Here is a 19,276-nt window from a genome sequence, read left to right as displayed (position 1 = left end):
CCAAAGTGCTGGGATTACAGGCGTGAGCCACAGTGCCTGGCCTAAATAGACTCATTTAATATGTACTTACTGAGGATGGGCCATGTACCTAATTGCTGTAAAAGTCATTGTGAACAAAGACTAGGTCTTTTTGTGTGTGTGTGTGGGGGGGGACTTTATATTCAAGTTAAGAATATAAGACCTGTACATATTAAAATATAATTCTGTATTATTATGCAGAATATGTGTATAATTCTATTTAAAAAGATAACCTACTTTTTTAAATGGAAAAAGATTTGAACACTTTACTACAGAAGACACACAAATGGCCAATAAGCACATGAAAACATACCCATCATTAGTCATCATGAAAATAGAAATTAAAATCTCAATGAGATACCATTCTACATCCAAAAGGATGGCCAAAATTTAAGAGACTGATAGTAAGTGTTGCCAAGGATGTGAAACAATCAGAACTCTCATACTGTGCTGCTAGGAATGTAAAATGGTACAACCATTTTGGACAACTGTTTGCCAAACAGTTTCTTAAAAAGTTAAACACCAGCCATATGACCCAATCACTCCACTCCTAAGTATTTTCCCCAGAGAAATGAAAACACCTCCACAAAGACCTGTATAACAATATTCATAGAAACTTCCTTCATAATTCCTGAAAACTGGAAACAACATAAATGTTCATCAACTGGTGAGCAGATAAACAAAACATGGTATAGCCATACAATGAAATACTCAGCAATAGAGTGATGAACTGCTGAGACACCCCATATGGATGAATCTTAAAATCATTGTGCTGAGTCAAAGTAGCCAGACACTAATGAGTACATTCTCTGTGATCCCATTTATATAAAATGTAATCTAATCTGTGGTGACAGAAAGCAGATCACTGGCTCCTGGGGCTTTGGGCAGAGAAGATTTGGACTGCAAAGGGTACAAGGAGTCTTTTGGGGGTGATGGAAATGTTCTGCATCTTGACTGTGGTGATGGCTTCAGGGTGGACACACTGCCAAAACTCTGAATCAGACACTTTAAATGGCTGCAGTTTATTGTACATAAATTCTTAATAAAGTTGATGAGGGGGAAAAAAGACTATAGCATCATTTGTTTGACTTTTTTCCAGGTTCAATTTGAACTTTTAATGAACATCTGCTATGTGCAAAGTATTGTACAGGGTACTTAGAACAAAAAGATTATAGATTTTTATCAATACAGGGTAAAAGAGTAGATTTAAGTTGCAAGCAATAATACTAGCTAACATTCTTTGAGGCATTTACTTTGCACCAGGCACCGTTTGGCACACCTTACGTTCTGTAACACATTTAATCTGCATAAGAACCCTGGGAAATTGGTGCTACTATTATTTCCATATGCACGGTAAGAAAATGAGGCTTAGAAAGGCTAAAAAAATTTTGCCCTAGAAAGGGATGGAGCTGGGACAGAAAATAAAAGTCTCACACCAGAGCCAAGCTTTGCCCACTACACCTCACTGCCTCTTCAAGCAACTTCCTAGCTGTGCACTTTGAGGACCCCAACTGGTCCTCCTGGAGGTTAGGAAAGGAGGTAGGGGACAATCCAGGTTCCGTTTTCGGTACAGACCAAATTTTGAACTGGAGTAGAGGTAGCAGTGACACACTTATCATACAGGCTGGAAATAGGTACATGCTGACATCTTAAAGTCATTGTTATGACAATGCTATCTGCCTGTCAAAAATTTCAGGGGAAAGAAATTGGCTTCCCAAACCCAAACTTATCAATTTGGCTTCCCAAATTGGCTTCCCAAACTCAAACTTAACAATTTACTGTGTATTCCAGGCCCCATTAAGGGCCTTGGAAGAGACTTGTTGGTCCTGTTTCCCTTCTGCTGCCAGACCCCTACCTAGGCTAACACAGAGCTCTTCATTTTCTTCTGTCCTTGGAGAACAAGTATTGAAGGGAAGGTTTACTCTGCCCTTGAAAAGAGCAGGAGAGAGATGGGGTAGGAGTAGGGAGGCAGAGAACTAAACTCTCTCTAGAGGCTGGCATGTTCACCCCAAGAAACCCTCACCCTCCTCCATGCTGCACTCACTTCCCATTACACTCCATCTCCCAATGATCCTGTCTTCTGCTTCCTCCTTTTCTAGCAGAGACATTCAGCTCTTAAGTTCCACAAGCTTTTTTAATTCAGAGTTGCTGACAGTGAGCAGGTCCCTATATTGAGGATAATATATTCAAAGCTTTGTTCTTCTTTGTTTTTTCTTAATTGGTCAGTCTCCCTGGGGGTTCTCTCAGTCTTCACCCAGACTCCTGGGTGAGGGGGCTGAAACAGAAATGCATGGTGAATGCAGATGGCTTGTTTCCTGGCCATCATCACATACAGGGGTCACATGAAGGCCAGATATTGCCCAATTAAGTTCCTTAAGGTGGGAGGTTAGGCTGCGTTGGAGGAGGACAGAGGACTGCACTCAGAGTGGCCAAAAAATTGGCAATTACCTGCAATCTCACCTTTAGGGCCCCTTGCTGTACTTGATAAATGGCAGGAGCTTGATAAATGAGAAGAAAACAAAAATGCAAAGAGGATATTTTAAAATAATCCTCACAGAGTATTATTTTGCAGTTAGTGTAAGATTCACAGAGCATACTAAACAGGCTGGACACATCACAAAACACACAGGCAGCTTCAATGTACTCTGGAGAAAATGAAACAAAATCTCCACTATGGATTGCTATGTGTGAAACCTCAAAGGGCTAAATGAGGCAGATGCTATAGGAGCACATTTCATTTGTGACTACTGATGTTTAATGTAAGAATGGTACTTGCATTAGGCAAATCTTTACTGTCATCCATGTGACTTCGGTAAGTCCATGAGTATCTATGAGATGTTTCCTAACATATTTCAACATGTAAACCTCATTAAGTTCAAACTGAAACTTATTTAATTTAAAAAAACTATGCTATTAAAGGGTTAATTGAAACATCACTGATTGATGAGGTAATGCATTTAGTTTCAGTTTAGAAAAAAAACATAAAAACGTACACAGTGATTAATCTTCCCAGTTCTTACCATTATTAGTTTATATCCTTTCAGTTTCTCTATGAATAAAGTATGAATATATGATCTCATTTTCACTTTTTTGTAATAGCATACTGAAATATTTTTAACCTAGTGATGACCAATACAAATGTAAAAATTGGAGGTGCAAAACAGATAAATAAGCCTTTTACTTTTCCTCGACTTTTTGAAAAGCAGAAATGAACTTCCTGCCACAAAAATCACTCAATAATGCCCAAGCTTGTGCCTCAAGGCTATGTTCGTAAGACAAATATAGAGGTCATAGTAAGGCACACACACATTTTTACTTACACGCTCCATTTCTGAAAGCTTTTGAAAATTATAGGAGTGATAATTTTGCCCTTCCCAAGTATCAACACAATAATCACAAAATTACTTTTATTCAGACAAGTATCAGGAAGACTTCTGAACCAATGACAGCCACACCTCAGCAAAAAACAAAACACACCCTGTGTATACTCTGGGGTCAGGTGTGGGAACCTCTCCATCTCACATCCCTCCCACCACGTACTCTCGCCCACTGTCCAGGCCCCTGGAGGCTCTTATCAAGGGTGGGCTGTGCAATATTTATCTTTGTATTCCAAGGGCCCAGCATGGAGGAAGGTTGGCACATTAAAGGAACTCGGTAAGTCTACTGAAAGAAGGATATTTGGCTTAAACTTTGATGTAACAATAATTGTGTAAAAACCCAAGAGTGGGGATTTTTAAAATGACATTATTAGAACCTGAAAACACTTTCTGGCATTCCAAAATGATAAAAAGGAAGTAGATGGTGTGAGGGAGTGGGGGAAGGAGCTCACTTAGCTTCACTTTCTCCTGATTTGCACAGCACCAAATGAAGACCTCGCAGGGAATCACAGAGGGCCCTTCAATGAGGGATACCACTGTTTATAATCAAACTATAGCTGTGAACATAAGAAAGCCTCCCAGAGATGTTTTTTGACAAATTACCTGGCATTTTTGACAAATTACCTATCAGGGCTTTGCCAGGGTAGTCTGACACTAAATAAAGAACAAAAAATTAATGTCTTTAAAGCAAAACAAAACAAAAACAAGTGTTACTTCTATGAAAAATGAAATAGGATCGCAGAAATCTAAAGGGTGTCTCAAATCAACAGCACCATCTTTTTAGTCATACACAACAACAAACATTGGCCATAAACTTCAGGATCGATTCTGTGTGCAATTAAAATTTGAATTTCTATAAAAATTTGTATTTTCTGCTGCATAAATTTTTATGGATAGCCAAAACGCCTTTAGGAAGTATAATTTTAGAAAGTATAATAATATATACATATATATGTGTTATATATAGTATTAACACATACTATATATGCCCAGTTCTCACCATTACTGTGTTACAGTATTAACATATATACTATATACACACTAAATATAATAGTATATACACATAGTATAGTGTATAGTGTATGTATAGTATTAATACATATACTATAAACACACATATACACATATAGTATATGTGTTAATACTATAAATATTATGTGTATGTAGTATACATACACACATATATAATACATATATGTTACTACATGTGTGAATATAGTATATGTATATGTAGTATATGTGTTAATACTATATGTAACATATATAATTATACTTTCTAAAAGTATATATGTATGTGTATATATACTTTCTATAGTGTACATATGTATAAATACACACACACACATATATATAGTATATGTGTTAATACTATATAAATATATGATATAGTTTGGATGTTGTCCCCTCTAAATCTTGTGTTGAATTAAAATCCCCAGTGTTGGAGGTGGGGCCTGGTAGGAGGTGTTTGGGTCATGGAGTCGGGTCCCTCATAGCTCAATGCCGTCCTCATGATACTGAGTGACTTCTCACATGAGATGGTTGCTTAAAAGTGTGTGGCACCTCCCCCTCCACTCCCTCTCTCTTGCTTCTGCTCTGGCCATGAGACATGCCTGCTCCCGCTTCGCCTTCCGCCATGAGTGAAAGCTCCCTGAGGCCACCCCAGAAGCTGAGCAGATGCTGGTGCCAGCTTCCTATACAGCCTGCAGAACTGTAAGCCAGTTAAACCTCTTGCCATGTTGTCTTTCTGTTCCAAAGTCATTGCTAAAATCAGATTCTTCCAGCATGGTCATTCTACCTGCTGGAACCAAGAGAGGCCTAGAAATTACAGAAAGTTTGAGTTTTTGCCATATTTTCTTAACTAGATAAGCATTAGAGGACACCATCACTCAAAGCTGTCAACTTGATCATTTCATGTATTTATCACAAACTTCTGCTCCTTTAGAAAAGACAGTAATTCTTTAAGAAACTCTGTCCTGGTTCAAGTGAGTAAAATCTTAATTCACTTGGGGAGATTTGACACTGAAAACACAGGGTTTTTTTTTTTTTTTTTTTTTTTTTTTTTTAAGTAACCTACTAAGAAATTATTTATTGGTGGCCTATAAAACTCTGTTTAGTCTTTACCTTGCTAATGATTTATTTTCATTAAAGTAAATGATCATCTTTGGAGAGGCATTTTATAAAAACATATTTAGGAGAAATTTCTTTGATTTATGCTATAAGGCAAATGTTGCATAATTTCTTGCCTATGTGAATTGCAGGTTTCCACTTTGAGAGAATTCTCTCAATCTAATAATAAAGACCAAGGGCCAGAAATACTAAGATAAACAATCAGAATTTTAAAATAAGCTAAGAAACAAGGTTTGTATGATACCAATGGGATGTGTGTGGAGTGTTAGAAAGAAAAAGGGCTGTTGGAATAGTGCTTCAGATATTGGCTAAGTTTGACATACTCAATGTACTATTACAGAGGCAGATGGCTGAAAGATGGCCTGAAGTCAGGAAGAATAAAACTGGTCTTAGATATATATTCTAACTTAATTCACTGTAGAAGAAAGATACTTCTCATAGGAGAGAAGAAAATCAATTTGTCCTTTAAAGTGAAACAGACTAAAATAAGAAGTAAACACACACACACTATTTAGGGTAAACTCCATCCACTCTAGAGTCTGCCACCAAGGTGATAACCTTCTAACTGTCAGAGGAATTGGCCCCAAAGTCACAGGGACTGCTCTGAGCAGTTTCATCAGCCACATCTGTACTTTTTACAGCATTAAATGCCAAGGGAAGATGCTTCATAATGAACCAGAAACCTGGTTCATTGTTTGGGAAGATCAGAATAGTGGAAGCTCTCCACACTTGCCACTCCTAAAAGTTAGACTGATAGCTATGAAGTGGGCATCTGCAAATATAAAAGCCACTGTCTGAGCTAAGTACCAGTCTCATTATGGAACAAAGCTGCATTCATTGCTTCTACTCAAGGAAAGACATCCTGAGCCAGAGAACATCTACCTTGTCCTGATCTCTGCACATTAGGGGGCTCAAGCTCTCGCATGGCATTAAGTATTTTCTAGTGATTCTAGACCCACACAGTGGGGCATTGGTGGACCCCATTTTCCTTTCAGCTCTCATTTCAATACTGAAGATCCACTGCAGTAGGCATCTGTTTTCATTACACTATCTTCAATCAATAAACTTTCAGTAGCTTCTTATTTCCAAGTTCCAACTACCCCGCCTGCTTTTCAATGCTTTTATTTTCTACCACTGCCCAACACACCTGGCCAGGCCCATGAAAATTCTGCCTGATCCTAAAGCCTACATTCTTTTCAGCAAAATTTCTGGTTTCTCACAGTGTCTTTTAGCTTCCTACAGCATACTGGACTTCAGAGAAACTTTTTTCCCCCTTTGGGTCACTGGGGGTTCAGGAAATGCAAACCACTTTCGCTATCAGACTAAGCAAAATACCGACAACACTGTAAGTCTTTTACAAAATGAGCGGTTTTCCATCGGACTTTACTAGGACTCAAGATCCTTCAAGGGGCATCTAGCACAGACCTTGGCCAGAGCAGACTTTCAAATATTTGTACAATTAATTAATTCTCTAAACCAAACAGAATATTTAAATTAGTTCCAAATTTCCACTTCCAATTAATCTTAGAATTATTCACTGCAGCTTCAAGAGGTCCCTATAAATAAAGAAAAGATGCTGCATAAGGAAATCAACCTTCTGAATTCCAGAGGACAATCTCACAGCACTGCTCTAAGATAATGCACTGTCAACAGATACCAGCTACAGAGCAGGCGTGAGCCTCTCCCCAAAGCAAGAGCACCCGGAAGACCATCCCATTAACAGAAGCTCTGAAAATCCGTAAAAGAAGTTCCAGAGTTGGGCATGTACTAAAGCATCAAGTAATCTTCTGATTTTTACAAACACTAAGAAAAATAGTAAGGACAAAAATCTTTATTTTTGGAAAACCTCCTTTGACAGTATTAAACCTAGATGATACTAATAAATACATAATAAAGACATGAACGTAGACTTTTGCAATCTATAACTGCTGTTTTGGGGAATGTGATGTGAAGCCTATGTTCTGATAAAAGTGAGCCATGTTACAATAGCCTCTACTGAATGGAACACACTTTCACAACTCTTTTATACACACACGTGCACAAAAAAACACACACACATGCACGATATTATGATATTTCTCTTTGTTTTTCTTAACAACAGTATGTTTTTTAAAACTGGCAAAGCTGGATGTTATGGCCAATGCTTTAGGCTTAAATTTTAGTTTTGCTTTTCTTTGCAATCCATTTCCTGGGGCCAAGTAATTTTTTTTTTTTAAGTATTCAGAAACATGTGCTACTGTAGTCGCATGCTCAAAACACCCATGTGGAAATAGTCCTCTAGACTTATACATTCATTCTTAAAAGCCTGGAGTATACAAACAAAGATGCAGTGGGCAGAGAGCCAGTTAATAAATCTCATTTCCGACTAGCATCTGCATGAAACAGAGCTATAGGGAGTATCCTCTCCAGGGAGATCCAGAGCACGACTCATTCGCTCTGTGAATTAAACAATGTCACCTCAGATGGCCCACACCACATTTATTTTTTAAGCAGCTCTTAAAATACATAGATTTCTAGCATTCATAAACACAGTGAGGAAGCTGAGGCTGAGAAGGAGATCACACAGGAGTGAAAACATGTCTCTATGAGTCTGCTAAGCCATTTTTGTACTTACTCTTTTCAATTGGAATTACTAATCCAGGGGTAATTTTCTAAAGGAAACTTGCTTTTCTAATCAAGGTGCACGCTAGTTTCAATAATGAGCTGCCGCCCACTCTGTTCCATGCTGTGAAAATGGGCTTTGTTTACACTATCAGATACCTGGGTTAAGAGATGTGGGTCAGGAACCAAATTTGACTTACTTATGAACAATATGGTGCAAATGCTATAACAGTAATGTCTCCTTCTCCAAAGAGTGACTGCTTGCCCATTAACAATGCTCAGGAGAGCCACCCTATCCTCTAGGTGTTCTCTCCTCTTCTCACCTGTGCTGCCAGCAAGGTGAGACGTGTTCTTGTCCAAGAGCCCCTGCAAGAGCCCTTTTTCAGTAACAACAGTATTCTTATGTTACATAGCTCTTTTAGGAAATTATTTGTTTTAAATATTGAGTTTAGCCTCACAATATCTCTCTAAGAATGGGGGCTAGATATTTTTATATATAACAGGCAAAGGTAGAAAATAAAGCCTAAGGCTGGGCGCAGTGGCGCACGCCTGTAATCCCAGCTCTTTGGGAGGCCAAGGCAGGTGGATCACTTGAGGCCAGGAGTTACAGACCAGCCTGACCAACATGGTGAAACCCCTTCTCTACTAAAAATACAAAATCAGCTGGTCGTGGTGGCGCATGCCTGTAACCCCAGCTACTCATGAGGCTGAGGCAGGAGAATCTCTTGAACCTGGGAGGCGGAGGTTGCAGTGAGCAGAGATTGCGCTATTGCATGCCAGCCTGGGCAACAAGAGCAAAATTCTATCTCAAAAAAACAAAAAAACAAAAAAACAAAAGAAAAGAAAAGAAAAGAAAGCCTAAGATAAAGACCTGTGGGGGGCGGGGGGTGGGGTGCCTACCTAGAAGTCAGTAAAGGATCCAGGGAGAGAATTCCCTCTGATCTTGCCAGGGAACTGGGCTCACTCAACCCCAACCCCACCATAAGGGACTCCATCCAGAACTTCCAGGCACATCTTCCTTGTTGAGGGCTATACCAAACCTATAGCCAAGGCAAAACTTTTATTTGGTTAAATCTCTACTCTCACTTTCAAATTGCCTTCCAAGTTTCCTCAGCAATTAAATGGCTATATTATTCCAGTCTTGGGATGCCAAAATAATGATGGAATGCTTCCTGGATAGAAAAATGTGTCACATTTTTCCTTTTCCTATGCCCCTCCAAAAAAATAAGTGGTAATTATTACACTGGACATCCACTTTGAAAGAAAAACAGACGAAGGAAAACATCGAATGTGTCTGTCTCCATGTGCACCCTTTGTATAACACAAGATAAATGCAATTTGAGAGGCTTCCTTCTTCATTTAGCCTATGACACCTCTCACTATATCATCCAGTAATCCTATTATATCAAATACAAATGCAGTGATGCTCTTAGGGACTTAAGAATTTGTTCAGTAAGATCTTTATTAAAATTCAGTTTTTTTTTTTTACGTAATTTTGAATGCCATTATAGGGACTCAGAAAGCAAACTGGAAATAATTTAGGAAATGCAAATAATAGCCTGGGTTGAATTAAAGAGGTAAATAAAATTTCATTTTAAAGCAATAATCTGTCACCAAAACGTAACATTTAACCTTTCTGTCAAATGATTTTCCATTGCCATTTCAAGTTAGTTTACATGAGTAATAAAACCCAACCAGGCAACTTCCTTTGGCCCATGGGGTAAAATTCGAATTCTGTCTTAAAAGCAACTGCTACCTATACAGCAGGGATTAAATCATTTAGAAAATGAAGGCTTCAAATTTATTTTCTATAAAAAAAGTTCAAACTAGTGAGATTTAAAATCACTTCAAGTTGTTTGTTTTTAAATTCTATTTTTAGGCTTTGGGATGGTCACAGAGGAAAAAGGTGGAGGAGTAAGAAGAGAAGAGGCCCAAATTTCCAATCACAGGGTCTCTGAAAGGAGAGCCCCAGAAGTTGTGGACCAATTTTGATTTACATTAAGAGAATAACAAGCACTTGAAATCTGTAAGAATGCCATATCAACACATTAGTTGGAACCATAAGGCATGAGATTTTGGTGCCCTCATGGGCACAGCCAAAATTAACTCCAAGTATTTATATAACTGCCAGAGATGACAGGGCAAAGGTTGCTTATAATTTTTTTTTTTTTGAGTCAACAAATAGTGCATTTCTTTGGCCAAAGATAAAGGAAGTAGGGTACTTTCTGGTCCTATTTTGTGATATGCAACATTTACACACACAATATTCTACCCATAATACCATCTGAATGTTTAGATGACGGCTCTAAAAAGGAAAAAAAGAGTTATTTCCTGTTGCTCATTAGCTGAGAGGATGCGCTTTAGAGGTATGTGTGCTCTGCCTCAAAGCAAAAGCATTGTTAGCATTTATCAAGGTAACATTTAAAAATAACTTCCCCAGTACAAAAGAACTTCAGGGGAAATATGACCGAAGCTATCACTCTCCCTTCAAGTCTGGCCTTGAGCTGCATAAGACTCTAGCTGCATTCTCCATTACATTGTTATCCTTATCAAACAATGCAAACAATTTTAATGAGCTTATCTACTGGAACATATTGCCAGATATGTTAATGTAAAAATGATGCCAACCGTACAGGCCAACTCATTAATCAAAAGGCTCACAATACAATGACCAAGATCAGTCCCATCCTCAAAACAGACCTCGGCAAAAGACCAGGAATCACCTTCCTACTGTAAATAAGAAGGAAAGGCTCCCCCACCCAAGCGGTGGCCATAAACTCCTTAGAAAATGCATAACAGCGCCCAGTTTTTTTCAAGTCCTTTGCAGTCCAGTCTCTTTCTAATAAACCTAGGGTTCTATGGAGAAAATTTTGGTGAATGTCTGACACTATGACCTCTGCTGTCAATCCCTGCACCAATCAGCGAGCAGAATTCTTACAAAGCTCCATCAATCTGGCGGTTTAACATCACAGACTGCAGCTTAATCTAGAGGATTCCATCTTTCCTGCACACTCTCCAGGTTAAGCGCAAACGTTTTTCTCCCCATCCTCCCGTTTTCTGCCTTTTGGCACTGCTACCTAACGGCTCCTTTAAAATCTAAAAGGGAAGGAGGAAAGGAAGTGCTATTGCCTGTCTCCCTTTGGACAGCGGGGGAAAACAGCATGCATTTTTATCAGTGTGGAAGGAAAGAGATGGAGGGAGACCCCTCGAAGGCAGCAAACCTATTCACAAAATGCTTTCCATCTGCAGTCGCGGAGCCTCAATGCAAACCCAACATGACACATGGAAACAGATACCAAATAATCACAACCGCCTTCACAAATGCATGCCTGCAGCAGGGGTCGCAGGCAGTGTCTGCTCCATTATATAACGGGCTGGATTTCCGCGCGCCCTCACGGCGGTCCCCGGCGCTGCTCTCGTGCCAGCCCCATTACCTGTAGGAACGCTCCCCGCGCACTGTGTGCTTCCGGAAAGGAATGATGGTCCCGTTATTATCCTGGATGATGTCGTTGTTGTTCTCGCCATTTGGGGACAGGGTTTGGGTCGGCCCAGGCATTGGCGCACTCCGGAGAAGGGGAACAAACTGCTGTTGGCTGGCTGGTGAGGAAGGTGGCTGCGTCTTCCCGCTCGCTCGCCTGCTCCGCACGGACCGTGCCTGCCGCCTGCTCGCTCACTGCCTTCTCCCAGCTCTCGCTCGCGCCCCGCCCTCCTGCGGCCCCGCCCTCTGGCAGCTGACGTCAGAGCGCCGGCAGCAGCACCCTGGTCACGTGGCCGGCCTGTCGCCATGGCAACCCGCTAACTCATCACCTCGCCTCAATTCGCACAGGGCCGCGGCGTGACCACGCCAGCAGCTCCAGGCAGGCACCGGGGCAGGCCTACATCTGGCATGTAAAACCCCAGGCCACCCTGCAGCCCCCCTCGCAGACTCTCCTTGTCTGAAAACCAGCTCTTCCTCTAACCATTTCCTTTCCGACCCGTGCTCCAACTGCAGCTGTGTACACAAAAGAACGATTCATGCAAAGGGGTGTGGGAGACCCTTTAACTCCTTCAATACCGAGTTTTTATGCCATGACAATTAAACTTGGTCAGGTTTCAGAAAAACCTAAAAAGGACCTGGTGGCCAGCTTGTAGAAAAGGTATCAGACTAAGAGGTTAAAATTTCTGCCTTTCTCCCTTTCTCCAAATAGCAGCAACCATCTTCCCCAAAACAAGCCAAAAAGCTAAAAACCTACAAGGAAGCTGTATTTTCTTCCAATCAATGTAGCCTTTAATAATGTGAGGATTAAAGATGGCAAATTAAGAGATCATCTGTACAAAGGAATCCCCAAAGAGGGTTTTTCTTTTAAAAAAAGATAACCACCATTTTACCAGTTACCCAAAACCCTCCAATTCAAATTCTTTATGCTGCCTCCTGATACAGATCATTAATTGTTGCCATTTATTCTATTTCCATTTGAATTACACAAGTGATCACCTCACTTAGTATTTGAAAGTGCTTAACATTCAAGCTGTTCTATATCCTTGCAATGCAGCTTTCAAATATATTCGCTATGTGACAGATACTATTATTATTCGCATTTTAAAGATGAGTAAACTAGTAAGATTAAGTAAATTGCATAAGGTCACACAGCTAGGAGTGGTGAACTGGAGCTTCCAAGTGACATGCTTTTATCAATGTGACTGGACAGTAATGATCTGTAATGTGAGCTCAATAAATATTATAAATCAAGGTAAGAATCAAGTACTTCCAAGATGACTGTTGTGAAAAGATAACTGTGAACAGACTTGCTAGCACTGTGCAGTCTACGGATTAGATTATAAACTCAAAAGACCCTGCATATGTTCATTACTGTCCTCCAGAGAGGAGATTTTTTTTTTTATTATTATTTTTTAGAGGCGGAGTCTCACTCTGTCACCCAGGCTGGAGTGTAGTGGCACAATCTCAGCTCACGGCAACCTCTGCCTCCTGGGTTCTAGTAATTCTCCTGCCTCAGCCTCCTGAGTAGCTGGGATAACAGGTGCACACCGCCACACCCAGCTAATTTTTGTATTTCAGTAGAGACAGGGTTTCACCGAGTTGCTCAGGCTGGTCTCGAACTCCTGAGCTCAGGCAGTCCACCCGCCTTGGCCTCCCAAAGTGCTGGGATAACAGGCATGAGCCACCATGCCCAGCCAGGAGAGATTTTGAAGGATTCTTTGCTTATCAGCAGTGGTCTCTGACCTTTTATAGGATGAAAAGGGAAGAATTGGGGTGTAAAAGATACAGCATAAATATATGTGTCATAAAGTATTAAGCTATGACTCACTCCTTCACATCACTGTATGGTTTATCAGCTTTATCATTTTGTGATACAGATATTAAAAACAAGTAAACACTTTGTCATTCCTGACAATTCTTCAGCATATGTCCCTGGTAATAAATTATTTCTGGTATCAAGTTTCTGGAATTAGAATCAAATGTTTTACAACCCAGATGGTAATGATAATCTCAAACAAGGGGCCCTACTTTTTTTCTTCCTATTTTATACTTTCCTCTTGGGCTATTATTTTAATAATTTTATCTTTTGCTTCTCCAGTTAGTCCACAGTGCACAAGCTGATTCCTTCGTCCACATCTCACTTTACATAAGATTTTTTTTCTTTTACAATCAGATCCAATTCTGACCTAAGATTTACAAGGTACACAGATGAATATCTAAGCACCAAAGACACACACCAAGCTTCACATTGCACTACGAGCTAAAGGGGTATGAGAGTGTAGTCATTCTTGCAAAGACCCATGCTTCCTCTTACTGTTTCTGTTACTTGACCTGCTGCTGTCAATTTCCTTACTAATTTGCTTCCTTTCACAAAACTTCCCCTTTTTGGGGGGACAGTCTGAAATTGAAAGGCACAGTCTACAAATCAAATATTTAATGTCCTCAGAGTATGTTCTCAATCTGGGTTCTTTAGTACAGATCACTTTTCCATGATCCCATATTTAAGTAGTATGTAAAACATAATTTGTGTCATTGTGGGGACTAAATTTGTCAGAATTTGAATGCATAGTTCATTGATCATACCAACTAATTTTGTGGAGAGAACACACCCACTTTGTTTCTAGTCTGCTCATGAAGGAAGGGATGGGATGATGGCCAAGAATTTGGGCTGATGATCTAAAAAGGGAGGGTCTGTGAGTCAGGTGAAGGGCCCTAAGGGCCCTGTAAATCTTCCTCTAAGACTGCTCTGAGCCACACTACTATAAAGGGACCCACAGAACTCCAGAGACCAGTGATTACCCTCTGAGATGCAGGGGTAACAGGGGTAATAATTTGAAAATATTAAACAGATGTGTTTTCGTTCCTCTCCTCATAAATCAGGTTACCTGGCAGCCATTTTCCAGCTGAGCCCTAGGGAAAAGGGAGGGCAAATTCCACTTTGGGAAGCAGAATGGTATGATATAGGGAAAGTACAGAAAATTCAGGAAGGATGAGGGAAGAACTCACTCTTTCCAGCCCCAAGTGAGGGTAGAAAGAATGGATGAAGGCAGAACAAGGAAGGGCCTCCCAGCTTCAGGTCTCCAGGCTCAAATCCCAGAAGAGAGACATTGGATAGGCTAAAGGCAAAGCCTAAACCTAAGGGACTTCCTTTTGCATCATTTCCCATTTGATACTCTAGGAAACCACTGCCATAAAGAGGGTCTCCCCAACACCAAGCAAGGTGTAGCTTCATCACAGTAAAGACTAAAATCAGTGGCTTAGTATGGTTAAGGAAAGGGTAGGCTTAAATTTCACTCTCAGACTCTTCTTTTGCTAGCATGCAATGTAGAAGGTATCTAGAAGTTTCTGTCCATCCTGTAAGGGGATAATCAGGAAGTGGAGGAGATGTTGCTATCAGAGAGCTGAGTTTGTGATGGTGGTGGTGGTAGAGGGTGTCAGGAGGGAGTGTCTTTACAGCAGAGGTGAAGTGATATTTAAGTAGGTCGACAGGATGGAACATTTAAGGCAGAGCCCAAATAGGAGAAATAGCTACCTCTGAGGAATCTACACAGGGGCAAGTGCCACACCTGTAGACAGAGAGATACTACAGCTGTAGGGGTCAGCATAGACTACCAGCAGGATGCCCATGGATGAGGTCAGACCAGTGACTCCTCAGCAGACTCAGATATTACAAGCCCAAGAACCAGTGTGAGACTAGGAGGCCCCTACTCTCCCAACCCTGTTGTGCTCCTATAAGCCCCACTCACCTATTCCTACAGACACCAACCTGCAGAGGGGCTGGGGAAAGGAAAGATATATAGAGACCGAATAGTCACCCAAGAGATGAAGCCATCCATCCAAAGATGGTCTAAAATGGAAGAGGCTGTAATACTGTGAACTAGCAAGTTTAAGACTATTTCCAGTTCCCCACTACCCAGCAGGGTAGGGAGAACTACCCAGGTCATCCTAAGGAAAAAAAAAAAAACTAAGCTAAAATGTGTTTGTACATATGACTGTGGATTTAGGTTTTGTCTTATGTACACGGGCATATCTAAAATAAAGCATGTGCTGACCATTGCCCTTCATCTCCAACTGCCTATTGGAAAATAACTCCTGTCACCAAGCATCAGCATTAAAGAGGGGGCCTGGGTCCTGGGCTTGACTTCACCAGGTGCAGGTTCTATGACCTTGGCAAGTTACTTTGTATCTCTAACATTTAGTTTCCTCATCCATAAAGTAGGGTAATAATGCTGGTTTCTCCATAGTGCTGCTGTGGAGATGGAGATTAAATTATATAACGTATTTAAAACACTTAACCCAGTGGCTATATAGCAAATGCTCTTAGTGGTAAATGTAATTTTTAAGTAATATGTTAGGCCTATCCTAAAACATTCATTCATCCATTTGAAACTTAAAACTGGCTTCCTTGTATACTAGGAGCTGGTAAAAAAAAAAAAAAAAGAAAAGTCTCAGGCTTTCACTTCAAGGAACTCCCAGTGTTGTAGGTGAGCAAGGGTAAAAATAATTGTCAATTATGATTACAACACAAGTGCTATAGCAATGGTGCAACATAGGGTGGGATGGGACCGTCAAAGGTGAGCACCTAAGTCAGAATGGAAACTTGGAAGTAGGTCCGAAACGTACACCTAAAATCTTGGATGAGTAATAGTAATAGTAACCTTTTTCTTTATAGTTCATTTTCTATGCACCAGACAGAATGTGAGATCCCTTAGAGCAAGGGCTTCAGGAGTTTTGTTCACTGCTCTATCTGCAGTTCCTAGAACAGGACCTGGCAGATAGTAGGCACTCAATGAATATATAATCAATTCATTTATTCAACAAATATCATTTGATTTGATTCTCACAACAACCCTAATGAGAAAACATTAAGTTCAAAGAGAAGTAACTCATTCAGGATTGGATATTAGGTTTTCTTAGCCCAAAAGTTCACATGCTTATCCATTAGGCTATATTGTCATTTAAAAGAGGAATGGCAGTGTAGAGGGAAGATAAAGGGCTTTTCATGCAACTATTCCTACATACAGAGGTAGGAAAAGTTATAACATCTCTGGGAAACAGCAGGCTGTTTAGTATGGACAGAGAACACAGTGGCAGGAGATGGGGCAAGGATGAAGGTGCAGAAAGGTCTTATGGCCAAGCTAAGGAGCTCGATCTTAATTCTGAAGGTGACCTGGAACCACAAAGTGCTGTAGGAAGGGAAATTTATGGTGACACTTGCATCATAACAAAAAAGTCTGATGTTGACAGTAGTATGGTGGATATACTGAAGAAGCAGTTTAGGTCTTCATCACTCTTTGACTCATTTTGAAGACCTAAACTAAGACAGAGGCAAGGTGTTGTAAAATTCATAGGGTATAACTCAGGATTTGGTGACTAATTGGATGTGGATGCAATTGTTGGTGGGAGTTAAGAGTGGGTAATGAAGGAGGAAGAGACATCTCAAATGAATCCCAAGTGTATGGCTTGAGTGGCCAAGTAGATAACAGTACCATTTATCAAGCTAAGGAATACAGATTAAATTGTTCTTTTGCAAGAAAGGTTCTCATAATGCGTTTTGGACATAGAGAAGTACCTCTAGAACATGCTAGTGGTCAATACTAGCATGTAGTGGGTGTTCACTAAGTATTTGTTGAATAAGGGAATATATAGGTCTTAATGTGATGAGATGTGTTTGACTTGGAGACACATATTATTTGGAGGAAGTTATGTAACAGGTGGTCATTACAGCTGTGAGCGCTCTCATTCAGGGAGAAAGAGAAGACCCAAGATGAAACTCTTTAAAGGCTGATGATAAAAGAGAAACCTGCAAAAAGAGACTGTGAAGGGTTTTACCTAGTAGGGCAAATCACAGGAAGGAGTGATTTCAGTGGGCCTATAGGAGAAGCAGGTCTCACAAAGGAGGGAGAGGTCTCTAAGGTCAAACGTCACAGAGAGTATGAATCAGATAAGGAAAGAGATATGTTTACTAGATTTGATAAGATGTTCTTAAAGATATTTTTAAGAGGCTGGGTTTCAGGTCAGACACATCAATAACTACTGAAGAAAATAATGAAATCTTTCAACAGGTGGGAGGCACTGCAATTTTTCATAAAAACATGAATTTTATGACTGAAGCAAGATATTCCAGGAAGAGATATACTAAATCAAGGGTGTATCTAATGTATCTGCAATTAATGGGAATCAGCAAGTATCTGTACTAAAAAGCTCCCAGCAATACAGTAAGGATATGTTAATTAATGACCAACTGTTAGGCATCAGATGAATTGATCCTACTTTCAGGCCCCTCTTGAGGTCTAGATCCACCAAAAATAAAAAACAAACAAACAAACAAATGTTTAAAGTGCCTGTTTGAAGAGCTGGATTTCTAAAATGGACCCAGAGGATACAGAGCTGGAAGCATGAGAACAGGGAGCCAAAAAAAACCCAGCAAGAGGTCCCACCACACAGGTGCAATCGAGGAAGACCGAACCCCGGCATTAACTCGAATTTTAATTTTGAGTCCCTAGCTTATAGCGCAATCATGTTTCTCTTAGAACTTAGGCCAGAGAGTACAAATAGTTCTGTATTGATAGAAATCATCATCCCTCCATCCCTCCACTTCTCTAACACATATGGTTCATCTAGAACAGGGATTTTTGCATTGCCTTGGACTTGAGGAATTCTCAACTATGATAGCAGAGAAGACATGAATTCACTAGCCAGGAATGAATGTTAATGTTGACTCAATCCCAGAAACACCTACTCATCACATGAATGCCTTTTTTCAGGTTAAAAATGTGTTCGCTGAAGCTGATAATCACTGCTGTCAAAGGCATTCACAGCTGTCACATCACCTTAGATCGGGGCTTCCTTAGATCATTATCACCTCAAATACAGACAGAAGATTCCACTTAGCAGTCACCTCTGCTGGCTCAGGACAAGCCATTTCCCCCATGTGTATATTTTAAGATATTTTCCAATAGGGAATGGCAGGTACAGTAGTTATCAATGGCTGAAATACATGCTCCACACCCAAAATGATAGCAGTGAAAAAGTATATGATTGGCCAGCCAGTGGTACCAGCACTGAAATTTTACTGGTGTCACAGAATGTATTTGAGATTGGTTCTTCCTCACTACCTTTAACCCAGAGGCATAGGAAGATTTTATTAGTTCTTCTGGATCTGGTGAGATTTCCACGACATGCAAATACCTCCTGGCCTTAAGTAATAGCATTTTATTTAAGAAAAATTGGTGAATAATATTTTCCTCCAGATGAAGAAAGCCCTCTTCAAAACCAACATGCACAGGTATGCTCCTCTAGAATTGACTTTTGAGATTTCTTGTCTTTGCAGATTATTTATGCTCAAAAGGCAGAATTTTTAAGTTTCCTACTTGCTAGCAAAATAGTAAGGTGTCCATGATGTGAAAACACAGAACATGCCATTGCATGAGATAAGATTTCTCTCTGTGTTGGAATTTATTTCTAATTTGCTTTTTCTTAGATTTTCTCAAGCTTGGATTTAATTTTGTAGAATAACTCATAGAACATGATGTGAATGCAATTTAAAAACACTCAGAGCATTATGATTTCTGTAATCATTCAATCAAATCTGTACAATGTGAGGGTTCAGTCTATTAAATAAAAATGTACTTTTGAATTATACCATCTGGCTAAATTTAAGAGCTTTAAATAT

The 19,276-nt window shown here is 40.0% G+C and overlaps 1 protein-coding gene across 4 annotated transcripts in view; it reads right to left on the bottom strand.

The window, feature by feature from the left end:
- The window catches only part of MAPRE2 (microtubule associated protein RP/EB family member 2), a 162,903-nt gene that overhangs the window by 89,356 nt on the left and 54,271 nt on the right, over positions 1–19,276 (bottom strand). The window contains 1 exon segment of one of the 4 annotated variants that reach the window (NM_001133488.1): positions 11,558–11,834. The exons of 2 other annotated variants lie outside the window; for them this stretch is intronic. In NM_001133488.1, coding sequence (NP_001126960.1) covers positions 11,558–11,679 — 122 coding nt within the window. In that variant the 5' untranslated portion in view covers positions 11,680–11,834. 4 annotated transcript variants of the gene reach the window in all.

Source organism: Pongo abelii, chromosome 17, assembly GCF_028885655.2.
Source record: "Pongo abelii isolate AG06213 chromosome 17, NHGRI_mPonAbe1-v2.0_pri, whole genome shotgun sequence".
Taxonomy (NCBI): domain Eukaryota; kingdom Metazoa; phylum Chordata; class Mammalia; order Primates; family Hominidae; genus Pongo; species Pongo abelii.
The sequence above is the reverse complement of the archived record's forward strand: the minus strand, read 5'-3'. Positions and strand labels throughout refer to the sequence as shown.